This window comes from Catharus ustulatus, chromosome 5, assembly GCF_009819885.2.
Source record: "Catharus ustulatus isolate bCatUst1 chromosome 5, bCatUst1.pri.v2, whole genome shotgun sequence".
Classification (NCBI taxonomy): Eukaryota; Metazoa; Chordata; class Aves; order Passeriformes; family Turdidae; genus Catharus; species Catharus ustulatus.
In genome coordinates, this window is record NC_046225.1 from 74514834 (window position 1) to 74533871 (window position 19038).

The window sequence follows — 19038 nt, forward strand, 5'->3', positions numbered from 1 at the left end:
ACCTCGTGAAGGGCGAGTGATTAGCTGGAATAAAGAAGGAATCAAATCCCAGCCATGACTGCTGGGTGTCTCTGCTTCCAGCTCCAGAGGAGCTCAGCAGCCAGGATCTCTGCAGCACTTGGATCCCTGTGGAGGCAGCTGCAGAAGAGAAAGTGATGAATTAACATGTCAAGGAATTGTCTGGGACAAAAAGCAGTGGAACAATCAGAATTGCAGAGAAATTGTCTGGAGAATGAGCAGCACGGTAGCTTTTCAGGTTTAAACAAAGGGAGAGGAATTCAAAGAAGCATTTAAATGCCTTTTGCCTAGGCCAGTGACAAGCAGCCCCTCAGTGTGTTTCATGAGCCTTTTCTGTAGTTCTGAATGATGGAAAAACCAAACTGGTCACACAGCACCTCTACTTACCTTCCTTGATGTGTGCAGTAACACGCAGCCAGCACCTTCACTTTCAGCTGGGAAGAGGGAAAAAGAAAAAAACCCCATCAGAAGAGTGTTACTATCAGAGGTACCTGACAGGCAGCAGGAGGCTCAGGAAGAGGTGAAGCATCACTCTCTTGGCAGGGGATGATCTCGAGAGAAAAGCAGAGATTCAATTTTTACAACATCTCCCATTTTGGAAGCATGAACCAAGCGCAGGATTGGCATTATCTGATCACTAAGGGATTGTGTGTTGCTGCTTTTTTTGGCCAGGTTTTTGTAACTCTGATGTATTTTTACTCTTCCCTTCTCTCCCTCCCTCTCCACCTCCCCAAAAATCTAACTCCTAATCCTTGAAGTAATCATTTAATCCAATGCATCGTTGTTTGATAGATTGAGGCTACAATTTCATGAGTCATCCTCGTTTGGAAACCCTCCTTGTCCTCGTTAAGGAGTCAACAATAACAGCCAGGCAGTTCCAAGGGATTGCAGGCAGCGACTCCAAGATGAGCACATTAATGTTCTGTCAACTCACCACGCTGCCTCCATAAATCTGAGGAGAAAGCAACACAGCTCTTGGGAAAGAAAACTGCTGTTTAGGGACTAGTAAATGTCATTGAATACACAGGATGGGGGAACCCGGGAAATTCCCGCTTCAAACTTCCAAGTGCCAACAATAACATTTTCTTAGAGTATCTATGAAGCATTTTTTGGGTATCAGCTATAAAACAAAACAAAACCAAGCAGTATTTGCCAAAATACCACTCCTTGCAGCCCAGGCAGCATCTCTGTGGCATTATTTGTCCCATAGGTGCTTTTTGTGCAGAGAATCATGGAATGGGTTGGATTGGAAGGGACCTTAAGGACCATCAAGGTCATCTTCCACTTGACCAGGTTGCTCCAAGCTCCATCCAACCTGGCCTTGAACACTTCCAGCCTGGTATCCTCTTCCTTAAGTTCTCCAAAAAACCCCCCAAGCCTGAGCTGCTACCAAAATGAAACACATGAACAGCTTTAATTCGAACGAGCGCAGCAGCAGCATGGAAAAAACCCACTGAAGACCAAAACTTTTCCAGAGGCCAAGCTGTGGAAAACTACAGAGATGTAACAGGGAGTTACAGTTTTTCAGATGAGGGTTTTGCTTCCTTTCCAGATCTCCAATTCCAAATCATAACCTATAAGAGCTGCTGCAATCCCATGACTTGGTCATGCACCTTCAATCCAAGCCCTGCTGCTCTCTGAAAAATAAGATGAGGGTGCAACTCACATTAAACTCCACAAAAAAGAACCCAATTCTCTTTTGCATGCAGAAAATTGCTTTAAACAAAATCATCACTGATCAAACAGAAATTTGAGTCTTGTCCTCAATGGGGTTCAAAGGCTCCAACTCAAAGTGGGAGCAGAGCTTTAGAAAAGAGGGGAAGGATCAACTTCATCTCCCCCTAAACAAAAAGAGGTGATTCAGAAGCTTTGGTTACATCACCCAACTTCTCCCAGATTTCACTTGGACGCTGCACATGTGATTAAAAGCATCACTTAACCAGACAAGTCTGCTGCTGCAACAGCCCCAATTATTCCCGTTTTTGACACGCCTTTTGGAAAACACAAGCTGTTTCATCTAAAAAGTGCAATTTATTATTAAAAAGCAAGCACCCAAATAAACCAGAAACATCAAGCATTTTCCTCAGGCTCTCATATTTGTAGTTCTCCAATGCTCACTTACCCAACTTCCAGCCTAATTACACATGCAGAAGTATGTGGGGAGATTTGGAAGCCCATAAATATTCATTGAGGAGAAAACATGTTTTGGTTTATCTGCTTTTGCAAGAAATAGTTTGGGAGAGACAAAAAACACCCACAATCCTGAACAATAGCAGGCACATGCTGAAGAGAGAGCTGCAGCCTGTCCTCATGGCTACATGGAAATGGAACAGAAATTCTCCCTGTGCTTTTATCAGGAACTCTTGGTTCCTCTTATCATTCTCAAGGTGTATCAATCTTTGCTGACAGCTCTGTCACGTACCAGCTGGAGGAGCACCAAGTGTTGCTTTATCAACACAAGCAAAAACATCTCATTACATCTGTTGGAGCAGGATCTTTCAAACTTCTCAAAAAAGCTGTTCTGGGTCATTCATCCCAACAACACATGGCTCAGATTTAATCCAGGCAGGGAAATGGATGGATATGGCCATCCCAGTTCTGGGCTGGTATCTTAAATGCTCACTGGAGTGCTCCAACATCACTCAGGGATAGCAGCAAATCCACTGGAACATGACAAAGGGAAGGGAAAAATACTCAGAGACTTCTCAAGTGCTCTTCTGCCACGCTCACATTAAATATCCTTTTATTTCCTGCCAGGCAATGTGGCATCAAACCCTGCAGGAGGTTGCCCATGACACATCCAAAGCTCGAGTCCAAACCATCACCAGCTTGTCACTCATTTTCTCCTCTTCCACAGCACCATCCCTGCCTTCCTCCAGCCAAGGAGGGGGTAAAAAGACTCAACACCCTCGGCCTTGCACCTCCACAGAGAAGCCCTTCATGGGGATGACAGGAATACAGAAAACTCCCCATCAATCTCCTCAGCCAAGCCTTACTAGCAAGAGCAAGAACTTGAAAATCTCAGTAATTAGAGATTTCACACCTGAAAGTCACAATCAAGCCAAATGAAACTCTATGAGGAGGTTGGGACCACGTGAAATGCTCATGTCTATTTTTGTGGCCCTCCCTGCCGGACAGAGCAGGCAGCAAAAGCCTATTTTAGGCAAGTGAGCGAGCGAGGGGCATTATTGTGTGTCCTGACACACAGCTGAGGGAGAGCTGCCAGGGATGGCCGAGCTTATCTGTTGGGCTCTGCTCCAGGTCCTACCCAGGGGAAAAGCCAAAAAGTCAGCAACGCATCGCCGACATCCCCTGGCAGGCACATCAAGGCACCACGCGCATCCCGCATTTCTGGGATGCGTGCGCGCGGGCATGGAGCGGCGCTGGCGACGCCACCAGCGACTCCCAGGGAGCTCAGTCCTGACAACGCCGAGGAATTGTCAACACCACAGCTCATGGCATGCTCAGGGCCCTGCCTCTCCTTTTTATTTGCCACCATTCTCCAAACAGGCTCCATCCAACTTCAACACGCACCGGGAGATTGAATGCTTGGAAGTTTATTTGCTCAGTTGCATCCCAGCTGCCCTAATAATATCCCTGAGAGCAACCCAGAGAAATAAAATCCTCCTTGCTTCCCCTCCACCCCCTGCTTAGGTAACAACATCTGCCATGCAAGCCTGAAAACAAACCCCTAAAAGTCAAATATCAAAGTTTAAGGCTTTTCACCTTTTGTCTTAAGAGATCTCCTTTCACCCAGGATCCCTTTCCATCTTTTTCCTCATCCCCAGTGCTGCCCTGAACACCTGAGAAGATCCAAAAGCCTTTGGAGCAAAGCCACCACTGGATGCCTGCAGCATCTTAAGACAGTATTTTATTTTGGGATAAAAGGAGTGGAAATTAGAGAAAAAGAGCTTTTTGGTTGTGCACATTTCTTTAGATCTACAAACACTCCCCGGTGCATCTTCACAGTAAATATATATAAGAACAGTAAATTAAATCAGAGCAGAATACTGTATTAGCACTTCCATGTTTTTCCCTGAAAAATATCAAGGATCTGGTGTGAGTGGAAGTATTTAGGTTTGGAAGGCTTATTATTAAAAAAAAATAAAATCTTTTTTATCTTTGTTTTTTATCAGGGGTCTGCCTAAACCTAAGACCCAGACCCGTGTGTTGAACCCCACTATGAGCAGTAAAATTGTTCTGCTTTTTAAATCTGCCTTAAAAATGTTTAAATAAAACCCCATCAGCACATGGCATGGCCTGAGCTTCTCAGGAGCAGTGGTGACACCTCTAACACAGCTCTGGCAGTAAGGGATTGTACAAACAGCATATCAGGGGAGTCTTTGCTTTGCTGTCCTGAGTCTGGACTAATCACCACGAGATTTGAGTAATTTTGGTTAAATATTGTTAGATAAATAACTGTGCCTTCATTATCCCACATTCCCACAACAGGTGAGGTAAAGGGCTTCAAGTCAGCTGGGTTCAACCCACAAATCCCCAGGTTAAAGGCAGGTGGGAATAAGGATTCTGGGTCTGCAAAAACAGCAGGGCAGGTGAAGAACCATCCCTCACACCCCTGGGTGGGGAACTGGGAACAGAGGGAACAGCACAGAGAGTGATTTTGTGCTATAAAAGCTGAATATTTCATGGAGAAACCCACCTGTGGTAACTTCTGTCAACCAATTTGGGGCAGGGGGAAAATGTAAATTTTTTTCATGCACTCTAAATCCCAGGGGAAGCTGCTCCAAAGCAGCAAGGTGAAGCACAGAGAAGTGAGGCCGCTGCCTCCGTGCAGAACCACCCGTGCTCCCCCCACACCTCCCTCGGCTTCCTAAGCAGCGCTTTGAAAACACCCTGGTCAGGAAATTCGGAGGGAGGCCGTCCCCTCCCCGGCACACAATCGGTATATCCACTTTCCATTAGAGGGTAGGAAGCCTCAGGAGCCCAACACATCCCACTCTGACATCAAACTGCTAAAACAGGAGTTATCAGATGGAACGCGTGGGTCAGCATTGTGCCTCGAGACATAAAAAGGACCTTGGTATTAATGTGAGGAAATGTGACTATTGTGTGCAGAGTGATACCCATTCAAGCCCAGACCACTTGTCTCTGGACGCTACTCTCCCTGGAATATCCTTGGCGCCAGCATCCAGCTTTTCTCCTCGTCCCCTTGAAGAAAAAAGTCATCTGGGCAGGGGCTGGGCCAACTTTTGGATGCTGTGTTTTGCCGGGAGCAGCGGCGGCGGGCGTGCACGTGTGTGCCTCTGGAGCGGGATACAGGAAACTGTTGATTCTCTGTATCTAGGAATGATCAATTGTCCACAGGGTGGAACAGCTTTTAATTTCTCCTGAAGCGTAATTCGTGTTCCGCTGCTTCCCCCCCACACCCCGGCAGAGCCACATCCTGCTCTCCCTCCAATTGGCTTTTTGCTGCCGGCAGGAGTTTGGCTTGTTTTCCCCAAAACTGCTGGAGGCACCTTGAAAATCACCGGTCTAAGCATCAGCTGCAAGTGGGAAAAGCCAGGCAGCTACAGCTCCACAAAACCTTGATAAATTGTGCCTAAATTTAAGGAAATACGGTGCAAACCCCTCTTGCAATGTGGTGAATTGTTTCAGAACCTCAAATTACAAAAACAACACGCAAAGAACTGTTTTAAAATCCCAAATTACAACAAACGAGATCCAAAGGATTGTTTTAAAACCTAAAACTGGAAAAAACCCCAAAATCTAAATGATGAAAATATGTGTCTGGCTGATTTAAGGAGATAAAAATGCTGTGACTGATGGCAAGGATGTGTCCCCTCATATTCCAAAGACTCCTCTGCATCACCTGCCCATTAAATTTAAGGCCCAGCCTAAACCAAATTGTTGGTTTTATCTGTAGGGATTTAATTCCAGGTGTGCTGCAGACAAAGCTTTCCTGCATAAAAAGCTTTCCTGGAGTGCCAGGACAAGGGGGAATGGCTTCCCACTGACAGAGAGGACATTTAGATTAGACCTGAAAAAGAAATTTTTTTACAATGAGGGTGGTGAGGCCCAGCTTGCCCAGATTTGCTGTGGCTGCCCCTGGATCCCTGGAAGTGTTCAAGGCCAGGCTGGATGGGGCTTGGAGCAAACTGGTGTAGTGGAAAACATTCCTGCTTTCTGCAGGGGAGTTGGACTAGATGACCTTTAAAGGTCACTTCCCACCCAAACAATTCTGTGATTTCACTTGCAAACATTTATTGTGACTTCAGAAAAAGCCTCAGCCTAAAAAACTCCCTGATCTTCCCCCAAAAACGCAGATCCCAGGTCCAAAAGCCTCCAGCTTCAGATAAACACCCACCTTCCTGTTAGAGCTACCAACATTTGCTGAAAACAAATGTCACCACCAAAATCCAAGTTACAAGGATGAAAAGCAGAAGAGAATTAAAAAAAAAACAAAACAAAACCTTTCATCAGTTAACGCAAGGAAGCACTGAAACACCCAGGAGAAATGACCCAAATGTCACTTCTGAGCAGCATTTCAGTGCTCAGGCATCTGCACTGCTTTGGGCTCAGTATTCCCTGCAAAGGCAGTCAGTATTAATTAAAAATAAGACAGGCCAGACCTTGAACCCCAGATTTCTTCAAGCCATCCTGTTTTACACACAAAGCCCAATATTTCATGTCAATGGTCAATTGTTGGAATTTTATGGGTCGTGCTGCGTTTTGCTGGCTTGAAGTTTAATCCCACACAGTGATCTTTAATAGAGAGAATTAGAGTGGAGAGTATCCAATTATGCTCATGGAGAGCTGCACACACATCACACAGAGAGGAACAGCTCAACAGGATGATGCAGAGCTGTCACTGCATCTGTAATTCCACCCTCACCGCCTGCCAGCACCTGGATCCCAGGGTTCCAACTCATCCCCTCTCTAAATGGGAATTTTGGATCTTTTAACCCAACCTCACAGCAGCTGACCCAAAAAAGTCTCCAGCAGGAGAGAGTTTGGGCACCACATTCAGCCAAGAGAGCACATTTTGACTCAAACATGCAAAGATGAGGATGCAAAGATCCCATTCCCATGCTTGGTTTTCCTCTGTGTTTTCAGAGTAGCAGAGGATTTTGTAGGATCCTGGTGCACCAGCTCCCCAGGGGTAGGAACTGTTTGGGGCCTCTGGCATCACCTGGAGAAACCCTACTTTTATTTCCCCCTCCTTTCCAATCTGTCTTGCTCTGGACAATCCATGGTTCAGCTCCAGCTTTGCTCCAAGAAATCAAAGTCTGAATATAAAAATAAATCTCCCAGAGTGGCAACCATGGAAAAGAATTTCTGAACAGGGAACAACTCACTCCCAGACACACCTTGGCTCTGGCATAATGAAACTCAGTTTGGGAATTGGGTATTTTTCCAGAAGTTCAGAGTATTTTTCTTGGAAGAGCTTAAGGGTTTCATCTCAGCCACCCAAAAAGTCACTCCTCGAGGAGGATCAGCTGTGCCCTGTGCATAAAAATCCAGCCTGGAAGAAAGACCAGTAAAACCATCTCTGCAAATCAACTCATAGCCCAGAAGACTCCAATACCTGGACTCTTTGCCTAACAGTGAAAAAGTTGGATTTAGGCTACCTGGATCACTTTGATGCTATAATGGGGAAAAAACAACAAAAAAAACCTCTTTTTTCACATCATTGAATATTTGGGCTTTTGTTCTGCCTGAAGCTCATTTTTAAAATCTCCAGCCTTCCATCTAAAAGAGGACCCAAGTACATCAGAAATCAATTTTTCCTTAAAAATCCTGAACATCTCAGCTGAAAAAAAACCAAAAACAACCATGTAATAGCACCAGCACAAACAGCAGTGCTTCAGGGAAATAAGGAAGCCTTTTTTGTCCTGTTTAGAATGGAAGAGAAAACAAAAAAAAAAAGCCCAGGAGGACACACAAGGAAAGTGAACTTCTTCAGATGCAGAAGAATCCACAGCACTTGCATTCCTCATCCCCAAACAATGCACCCCACGGCAGTAAGTCCAGACTTGTCATAGCAGAGCACAGCTCCCTTAAATCTTTCAATTAAGATGGCATTTGTAAAATTGCAGGCTTGGAAATTGCTGGATATTATTCCGAAGTTCAAGCCATCACTTAGAGTCAAAAAGCAGACTCCAAGACAGTCAAACAGGGGTCCAGGCCATGCCTAATCTGCATCACCATTCCCAGTAACTACTCACTGCAGATCAACTGGGGTTTGCACATAACCTAAAAATAACTTTTAACAAACTTAAAGGATTCTCTGACACTGTGACACCAGAATAATCCAGAGTCTGTGTATTTAACCTCTAAAATAGCCAGTGCTCCAGCTGCTGGGACAAACCCAGGTTCCTGCAGAACCTGAGAGTTGTGTTTTCCCAGGCACATCCCCCAAAATCCAGCTATCACAAAATGGAAAGGACCTCAAAGATAATCCAGTTCCACCCCCTTTCTGTGGGTAGGGACACCTTCCACCAGGTTGCTCCAAGCCCCTTCCAATCTGGCCTTGAACACTTCCAGGGAGTAAAGAAGGTTAAGTTTTGTCTAACTTCAGAACTACTTATCTTAGTGTAATTGAAAAACACGTTCTAGAAAAATAAAATGTTTGCTACAGCTAAGCAAGATTGTCACAGCCACCAGTCACAAAAAAAAAAAAACTTTTTAGCTGTATGACTTGATTTCTGTCCTCTCCTAAAATCTCTGTTTCTCAGACCTGGCTAGGGACTATGTGGGATCTCAGTAAAATCTGTTTTCTCTGCCTCTTCCAGCTTTACTTTTCAAAGGATTCACTAAAGATCAACACTGGTTTTTATGGGAAATTAAGCGAACAGGATTTTGTTTGGTTTTCTGCAGAGGGAAAAAAGTTCAAAATCACTTATGAAATGAAACAAAGAAAATTACAGAAGTTTTTGGTGAAGGGTTTGGCTATCTTCCTCCCTCACCTTTTATCACAGGCAGTACTGAGGATATTAAAACACTGTGCCATAAGGTTCAAGGATGGGTCAGACACGGCCTGGAGTAACCGGGCCTAGTGGAAGATGTCCTTACCCTTAAAGAAATGACATTTAATGTCCCTTCCAACCCAACCCACACTCAGCCAAGAGAGCACATTTTGACTCAAACATTTCACCCAGCTTGGAGAACACAGGACTGAGTATATTATACAGTACTGAGGATATTAAAACACTGTGCCACAACGTTCAAGGATGGGTTGGAGTAACCGGGCCTAGTGGAAGATGTCCCCACCCTTAAAGAAATTACATTTAATGTCCCTTCCAACCCAACCCACCGTGATCCCCCAAAATCCCATCACCATCAACAACCCCTCCTCCCCATCCCTATTTTTTTTTGGGGCCACTCACCGGCGGCGCTGGGAGGGCCCTCGAGGTTGACGTTGACGAAGAAGCGGATGCTGTCGCCGGACACGATGGTGGAGTTGACGCCATCGAAGAGCTCCTCGTTCGCCCCTTCCTCCTTCGCATCGTCCGTGTCACACTTGAGGTACCCTGACAACGAGATGGGGGTGCCATGAGCGGGCCGCAGGCTGTCCTTGGGCAGCGGCGTTGGCGGCGGCGTGGAGGAGGTGTCCGTGTCGAAGTCTGAGTACGAGTCCAAGTCCGAGTCCGAGTCCGAGTCTATGCTTGGCGAGGAATCTCGCCGCCGCCGGGGCCTCATGGGCGGCTGTGAGGCCCCGCTGGGCCTGGTGCCTTCAAGGAATGGCCCCCAGCGTGTTTTGGGGTGGCCGCGGCGGCTCGGCCCTGTGTGAGGCCAACGGTGAGGGCAGCAAGGCCCGGCCCCAACACCTCGCTCGCCTCAGGTAAAAAAGCACCGCAGGATGGAAATGCTGGATAAAATGCTAAAAGCAAGAGTTGTACCCCAGCCCGTTGATGTTGGATCTCAGAAATTTGGAGTTTGGAGCTTTCTGTGCTTTCTGGCACTGACCTCCCAGAGAACTCTGCTTCTGACCTGAGGCCTTGGAGAAGGCTTCTAAATTTGAGTGTTGGAGTTAAACTCACGGGTCTGTAGTTAAATGATTTAAGTGATTTCACATGGTAAAACGTTTAAACTGAAGGTTTTTATAGTATAGCAACAGGGATAGAACAAGATGGAGGATTTTGAGCGGTATCTCTTTCAGTGTTCATCTTCCTCCTCCTTCATGAGTTTCAGGTAGTGGTTTCTAGTTAGTCAGTCAGTGTCACACTAACAGTCATTAGAATTTAGTTATTAGGTTAAAAAATAAATAATAGAAGTGTTAATTCTCTATTAAGCTAGTTAGCTTTAAAGAAACCATGTAGTAGCTGGATCTTTCTCCGTTCTCCTCACTCCTAGCAAGCAGCAAGAAGTGCTGTTAAACACTCTGTACTTTTTAACAAAATTTCATAAACAACCAAGCCCAAACACAAAAAAATCCATTTCCTTCGTGTATTTTTTAAACCTAACTCTGAATAAAAGCAAAAGAAACTGAAACAAACCACTAATTAAGTAGTGCAAACTCCCACCACTGTTACACACCCTGAACCCAACACCTCCGCCGAGCCAAGGCCGCGCCGCTGCTCTGCGATGCAGCAAGAAATGGGTGGGAAAATTAAAAAATAAAAATAAAAAGAATAAAGTAAGTTTCCAGTGAGACACCTGATAAGGACAGAGAAACCCACGGGGCAGAGGAGCAGGTCATTGGGGGTGGCAGCACTGAGAATGCACGACAAGTTTCTTAATTACACCAGACAACTTCTCAGCCTTTTACAAGGTTTTAATTAGAGTTTAACCCAGCATCATCCAACAGCAAACTGGGCCCTGTAACATCTCATTACGGAGCAGCTGGAGGACTCTTGTAGCACACTCGTGCATCATGTTTAATTAGGAGAATTAGGGACATTATAGAATGTCGATTTTTACATTACCAGGATTATTCAGCAGCTTCTCCTCATCTTCTGACAAGTCTTTTATGCCTAATTTGAAGCAGGAGGGAGATGTTTCATTAGCTGGCTCTAGGCACTACAGTGAAATGAAAAGGGGAAGCTTCAAGGCAGAGGCTTGAACGGAAACTAAAATATTGATGGCTTTTTTTAAAGCCTCGTGTAAGCAAATGTGGAGGGAGCAGCTGAAAGCAGCACATGCTGCCTCTGAGGGATCGAGCCGGCAGTGCTCCACCACAAAACACGAACCCAGAGGAGTGAGGCCACAATCAGAAACTCGGTGACACAGGACAGGAGCTGCAGCATTTCCTGCCATGAGCTGATGGAGCTCAGCACCCCCCCAGAGGGTGCAAAGGGGCTGCAGGAGCTTCAAGCCTCCAGATGAATCCTAAACTGCTGATCAAAGCTGTGGGAAACCTGATAAAGCCCCTCAGATTAACCCCTCTTCTGATCTCTGCCTCCTTCACCTTACAGCTTGACAGGAATAAACGTGAATCAGCCCTGAAGGCTTCAAAAATCATCCAGGGTGCTGCTGTCCCCATCCAGCAGAGCACACTGCGGATATCACCTTCTGCTGCTGGCAGAGCTGAGGGAGGTTGCATCCCTGCACGATGGAATCTTGTCCAGACACAAGAAAGTGAGGTGAGGAAAGTACAGGAAACACCTGGACGCTGTGGGCACCACCAGATATGAAATGTCTGCTGGCAGATGTGGCAGGGATGTCCTGGAGGGATGGATAACAGCCAGCCAAGGTGTGTGCTGCCATCAGAAGCACTGCAAAGTCCCACACAAGCATCTCAATCCCAAACTAAGTCCCAAAGCTGGGGTTTGCTTCCTCCAAAATGCAAGACAGACACATAAGCTCTCCTCAAAGTTGAGCACTCACAGTGCTGACATTCCCCTCAGCACCAGGAGAGTTTGGGCAGCACTGCAAAGGCAAAAAAAAATCAGCCTGGGGAAGTATTTTTTCACCTCAACCACATCCAGAATTGCAGCCTCGGGGAAGTTCTGAGCTTCATCTCCAACCTTCCCACTCACTGGGTAGGATGGGAGACATGTAAGGATGGCTTGAGCACCCAGCTCTGACAACAGGACTGAGCTTTTCCTCCCTGTCCTGATGGAATCAGATGGGTAAACAGGGAAAAGCCGAGCAGGAAAAACTATTTATTCCCCTCCCCAGCCACTGAAACTGGTTTGATAAGAGAGTGGCAGTGAAAACACAGAGGGCTGGAGGCAGGAGAGAAGCAGCAGGAGCTGGAAGAAGGGCAAGGGTGGAGTAGGATCAGAGGGTTGGGCAGAGGTCAGCGAGGACTCTGGCAAGGGAAGCATCCTCGGTTCCTCCCTCTTTAGGGGAGGAAAGAGCAGAACAAAAGGCAGCCGAGCCTCGTGTCCCTTGGGCAAGGGACGGACAAAACACCCGGCTTGCAAATAATCCCCAACCTGGGCTGGACAGGAACTGCACTCCCAGACAGGTGTCTGCTTTGTCACTGAACCACCTCCAGGCTTTCAGACCGCTCCTGTTTGCAATCCTTCAGCCTGCTTCTTCTGCCAGGAGTGTGAAACCAGGAGCGATTCACGCCTGTCAAATGCACGGTGACCTCGAGGTGACACAGACTCTGTGCATGGCAGATGCACCTTCCCTCTGAGCTGCAGCCCTGCCTCCAGCCCTGGCAGCTGCTCCCCTTCCCATTCCCTGATGTCCACCCAGTGCCACTCCTGCTGCTTGAAGGGCAGCAGATGCCACAAGCTTTTCAGCTCCTCTGCAAGTTCGATGGGTGTTTTGCAGAAGTTCAGAGCAGGATCTGATGTGGCTGCTGCAGGATTTGTGCCAAGTTTCCATACAGAAGTCCCAGGAACACTTCACAGGTTTTGTCAGGAGCAGAGATAGAGAGCAGAGTTAAACACCTCCTCTTGGTTTGAAAGACAGGTGTCTGCTAAGAAAGGCAGGAGCCTCTCTTGAAATGGAAAATGTAAACTCCCTCCCCCTCAATTATTATACTTTGAAATTAAGGGGCTCTCAGGGAAAGATATGGAAACAGGAATAATAGCTCTTCACCAGGAAAAATTAAAATTAAAGTACAGTAATACAAAAGAAAAAATAACCAAAACACTGATACATCTTTTCATTGGCATCAGATTTCCTAGGAGAGAGTTTAAGATCTCCAAATTGGTGCTCCCCCCATCTTTATCACTGCAAGTTGGCACCTTCAGAGGAAGGGAGAGTTGGCTGAAGAGCCAGAGGAGAGGGCCAGTCAGAGCTCTGAGCACAGAAAGTGCCACTTCAGCCCAAAATATGGTCTAAAAGCACTGGAGAAAAGAGGTTTGGCTGAGGAGGAGCTGGAATACAGTTCAAGCTGGCTCAGATCAGTGCAGCCCTCCTGCACCATGAAGAACACACTGTGGTCTGGATAATCCTCAGTCCACCCTGCAGGACTCATCTCATGGCAAAGAAATGCAAAAATTTGGGAAGTGCACGAGAACAAGGAGAGCTGCAGGAACAAAACCCCCTCCTCACCCTCTGCCAGCAGATGCTTTCACACTTAAATCCTCTTTTACCTTTAGGGCTTCCCTCAGCCCATACTATGCCACATGAAAATAAACCAGAAAATAAACCCAACTTTATGCAAGGGGTGGGAAGAAAACAACAAATAAATAATTATGATTTCTCTGGCAGTTCCTCTCCAAAAAATCACCCCTTCCTCTGTAATTCCTCCCTGGCCCAGACCTGCTCTGCTCTAATATCTCATTATCCACCCAAAACCAGGCTGGATGGGGCTTGGAGCAACCTGGTCTAATGGAAGGTGTTCTGCCCATGGCAAGGGGGTAGAACTGGATGATGTTTGAGGTCCCTTCCAACTCAAACCATTCCAGGATTCCATGAGTCCATCCCAGTCTTCTCTCTTTACTCTCCTCACATTCTCAGCTCCACTTCATCTCCCAGCTCCTGCAGCTCTCTCACAGCTCTCACAAGGTGCCTGCCCTGCAGCTATTTTGTTTTGGAGCCGAGTTTTAGTGCCCAGGGCTCTGCAGGGAGCAGCAGTGACTGCAGCTGCTGCCATCAGAGGTGGCACTGAGTGTCCCATTGCTGCTCTGGTGGCACCTGGCAGCTGCACCTGGGGCAATAAAATCAGCAGAGTCGTGGTGAGCAGGAAGCTCAGCCCCAGCCACAGCAGATATATCCCCTGGAAAAGCTGAAGTGGGAGCAGCACTCCCAGCCCAAGAGATGCAGGCTGCTCCAGGAAAGCCAAAAACCTCAATCAAGCTCAATTTCCTGGGAGAAAAGCAGCTTTATTACTAAAAACATCCTCTCACACCCCAGGTGATGGAAATTATTCCAGCCACAGCTCCTGCATGACATCTTGGGGTGTCTCAGGTGACAAAGCCAATTGTGGAGCTTTATCCAACATCTGCAGGCACAAGCCACTGACTCAGAGCAGTTTTTTGGAAGCAAATTATTTTTTACCCTGAATTTCCAAGGCCTGGAAAACTGTTCTCATTTATAGCAGTGCCTATTCCCTCTGTCAAATCCAAACCCAGGCTTCCAAAATCATGGAATTGCATCTCCTCCTCTTCTCGAGTGGTAAAAAACTCTCCTCAGAAAGCCAGGAACCTCAACCTACATTAAAAGAGGCTTTTTGAGCTATGATTGGCAATCCAACACTATCAGCTTGTCACATTAAAAGCCATTTCGCATTTCTCAAGTGAGTTTTTAGGCACAGAAGGCAGCAAATTGTTTTGGAAGAGCCTGAGAACCGTTTTTGCATCCATTTTCTCAGACAAATTACAGGTCAAGTACAGAAGGTCAAAGGAATCAATGATAATAATGTATATTCAATAGCTTTTAAAGGTAAAGGAGCATCAACTGGGACATGGGCATTACCCTAAAATCCAGCCTGGTTCTTCTGAGCATCCCAGTGCTCAGCTGTAATAAAGTATTTAGGAATTCAAGAGAGAATTAAGCCTTGTATCTACCTAAAAACTGGTGATAATATTGGCATTAAGTTTAAAAAAAATGTCATCTTCACCTGATTTTTCTCCTCCTGGATTTTTAACTTGGTCTAGCCAAAAACAGACACTAATTTTCAAGAAAGGCATGAAGTTTTAATTAATTAACTTCAGCTCTCAGAGGGTTTGCTTTGCTCCCTGCAGGCTCCAATTCACTGCATCACTTGGAAAACACCCAAATCCCCAACTCTGGGTGCAAAAGGAAACTCAGATAATAGTGGAGCATCCACCTCCATGCTGACCTTTACATTCTGCACAGAAAATATTCCTGGTGCATCCAGAGGTTCCAGGCAGTTAACTCTGGCAGGGAGGGGGCAACTGGAGGGTTCAGGAGAACTTTGTGCAAGTGTTATCAGTTCTCCAATCTCCAGAGCATTGCAGAAAAAAAAGGGTTTAAACAGCACCCTACTCCCACAGGAACCAAAGCAAATTTGTGGGCACATCTCTCAGACTGATTCCAGCATAATCACCTACTTAACAAAATTATTCTCATTTTTTATTCAGATAAAATAAGAGCAATTGCATTGATATAACCACATTTTTTAGGTAAATACACACCTAAATTTTACACACCTCTGCTGAGGTTAAACTGCAAAGTTTGGGGTTTGTTTTGCATGGCAACAGCCATGAAAAACCCCTTCCCTCCTAACAAATTATTGCATTTCAAAGACAAAAACAACCGTGAGGCTGCAGCCACCCAAAGCTGTCTCCCACCCAACTAAAACTGTAAGGCACAGTGATTCAATAAAGCTGGATGCTTGCTAGGATTTGAACTTTTTTTCCTTTGTTTCTGAGCTGAGAGAGTCCCTGGCAAGGCTCACAGGGACACTGTGCCAGCCCAGGGGACACCTGGGGGTGTCCCCAGACCTCATGGCTCCACTGCTGAGGGTTTGCTGCTGAAAATTCATTAGCCAGGAGGACCCAGAGCTTATCTTGGAATCCCTTGGTTAGAAAAACTCCTTTATTAAGATTCATAGAGAAGTTGTGGTTGCCTCATGCCTGGAAGTGTCCAAGGCCAGGCTGGACAGAGCTTGGAGCACCCTGGTCAAGTGGAAGGTGTCCCTCTCCAAGGCAGGGGTGGAAGAGATGGTCAACTCAAATAAATCACTCTAAGTTTAAGCCCAAATAATTTGGGTTGGCACAGGCAAATCTTCAGATCATGCAAATGGGATTTAGAGAAGTGTCCCCCAATGCCAGACCTTCCACAGGTACCTAGGAGCCAGGGAAGTGGGGGGTGATGGTTCTTGGCCCTCCAGCACTCCCTGGGAGCCCATCAGACACAGATTTCTGCAGCAGTGACCACCTGCCGTGATGATGTCAATCCATTACCTAAGCTCAAGAGCACAGATTAAACCACAACCTCCTCTTGGAAAGGGGGGAAAAAAAAATCCAAACCAGAGGTGGAAAGTGCAGAGCAGGTGAGTCATCCAGAGCAGAATCCCTGCACCACTGGCTGACCACAACCTCAGCTGCATCTTCCCAACCCAACTCCAGCCTTCTGGCATGAAGAGCCAGATGAAAACATCGAGCTTCCCCTGCCACTTCAGTGATAATTCATAACAGAACTGCAAGAGCTGATCTGCTGCTGCACAAAAAACCCCTCCAAAACAAAACAAAAAAAAAACCAAACAAAACAAACAACACCCAGGCACTTTTGAATTAATTCCAGTATTGTATTTTGCAGCCAGATTTCTAGGAAATGTTGTGAATAATCCAAGTAATTCAGTGGAGTGTTGTTGGGGTTTTTTGGTTTTGTTTTTACAGAACACAGGAGCACGTGGAGTGTCAGCTTTGCAGCAGAACCCTCAGAAATCAGGGGTGCTCCTACTCCTTTTATTATTTTATTACAGGCCCCTTGATAATTCCAGAAATAAAAATGTGCAGGAGACCTGTGAGCCATCCCCTCGTGCTCTCCCACAGGTAGCAGCACTTCAGCTCCTGCTGGCAAACTGGGCATCCACTGGGAAAGGATTTGTTTCACAAAAACATTTAAATTAATCTCCTACTTAAGCAAACAATTCCAAGACAGATAAAGTCAAATTAAAAAAAAAGAAAGAAAAAAAACACCCCCAGCACACATACCAAGCTGAACTGCAAACTGAAAAACAAAAACAAGCAGATAAAATATATCCAAACATCCCAAGCCAGACTGGGGCCTTGGGGCCCTTCAACACAACTGTGATTTATTGTGCCAGCAAAACCAATTAATAAGTCAGAGGAGACCAAGCAGTGAGGGATTTGCTCTGGAAGTCCAGAAAAAAAAATAAATTTATGCTGCAGGATCTGTTGAGCTGGCTTTAAAACAATGCAACAATTCAGATATCCCCAGCACTGCACTGGGATTCCTTCCCTTGGATTTTGCAAGAGGAACCAAAAAACTTCTGGGTTTGTGTCTTATCAGGGAAAGTTCTTGGCTCAGTTAAAAACCTCATGGCAATTTGGGCAGAATTGAATCACTTGCAGGTAATTCCAGGGCTTTTAGCGCTCATCCACCTCCAGGAGGAGGGTGCAGGATGCTCACAAGAGACAATGGGGGGCTTGATGAGTTAATTCTGAGCCCTGATTGCTGAGCTGCCTTTCATCAGGACTCCAATTATCCCCAGGTTTGGACTGGGGCTACACACTCATCTCATTACTCACTCAAATTCGCCAGAAAGAAAACTCATTTGTCAAAACAACCTTACAGAAGATTTAAGTGAGTTTAGCACGCAGGGAGGGGGACACCAATTATCTCCAGGCCCTGCCAGGTTTGTTTGTGCAAGAGGCTTGCTCCAGAGACTCAAAAAAAATGAGTAAAAACATGGATTTTCATCAGCAAGACAGAGGACAACTATTAAAACTGAAAATACTCATGGGTTGAAAAGAGACCGTGGCCATCAGATGCCATCAAATCTGCTGCCACCACCCTCAATCAGAAATATCCAACTGGGCAGGCACAAATTTATTTCTTTTTTTTTTTCCTCTTAATATTGCCTGTACAGAACAAACTACTCACCAGATTTTTTTCCCAGCTACATTTTAAGTATTTACCTCATGGAAGGCACCAAAAGCCACAAAAGTTCTTCCAGAAATAAGGGAAAAAACCTGAACTCAAAGCTGAAGACGTGGTCTCCTCCTCAATAAACTTCCCAGACTTTTAGCTAGTTAGGTTGGGACCGTAACAACTTCTGAAATTCCCAAATAGTCACATATTAATTCACTAGAAAATCCTTCCAGGGCTTTCCCCAGCTCCTCAGTAATTAAGAGAGCTACAAATTACTAACCACTTGAAGTTTTTATGGATGTAAACATCCAGGAGGTTCTTCCAAAGCTCGGCTTTGGTGCTGCAGCCAAGATCACCCTCGCTACAGCTCTCTCAACTGAAAATGAGGTTTCAACTTTTACATTTTAACATTGCTGAGAACACAAGAAGGGGAAAGGAAAGTCAGCTGGCAAAAGACAGGCCCAGGCTCCGAACAGAGCCTCAGATATGCTCAGAAACAAAAACATCCTAATTACTAAGAATACAGAAAACCATATGTATAGGCAAGATCCCAGGAGGAGATAAGGAAAAAAGCTCCACTCTACGCAGAGCAAGAGTATCAAAAGATGTTGCTCTGCTGAGAAAGGGAGGAAATTGTTCCAAAAACAGAATTAAAGAGGTTTCTTTTTTTCTTTGCCCTGTCCCAACACTGTATTAGGAGACTGGGGACTTTTACTGTTTCAGAAGTGGGGCAAGAGCATTTCTTGCCTGGCAGATCCCCACAAGCGGTGCCACGAAGCAGCCGGGTGATTTCGTAGCTCCCTTTCAAAACAAGCCGTTTTGAAACCCTGTGAAAAGGTAACATCTTTATCTGTGGTTTCCTCCAGCCCCGATGACGTTGGGGGTGAAGGCTCTGAGAGTGTGAGAGCACAAAACTCCTGCAGAGAGATCACCAGAGCCGCGCAGCGGGGTGGGAGCGCTCCGGGATGCGCCGTCCGTACGCGCCAAGGCCTCGGCTCAATCAAGCAGCAGAAGGTGACTCATCACTCCACAGCAGCTGAACTCTTGCAGAAGGTCAGTTTGTAATGAGGAGAAAGAGTGACAGCAGCCTTGAGAGTGAAATAACCAAGAATTCTGCTGTATTTCCAATAG

General features: G+C 46.0%; 1 protein-coding gene across 1 annotated transcript in view; it reads right to left on the reverse strand.

Annotated features, from left to right (window-relative positions):
* The window catches only part of SLC4A11 (solute carrier family 4 member 11), a 90260-nt gene that overhangs the window by 56129 nt on the left and 15093 nt on the right, over nucleotides 1-19038 (reverse strand). Inside the window, 2 exon segments of the mRNA XM_033060532.1 lie at nucleotides 406-452; nucleotides 9366-9509. Coding sequence (XP_032916423.1) covers nucleotides 406-452; nucleotides 9366-9509 — 191 coding nt within the window.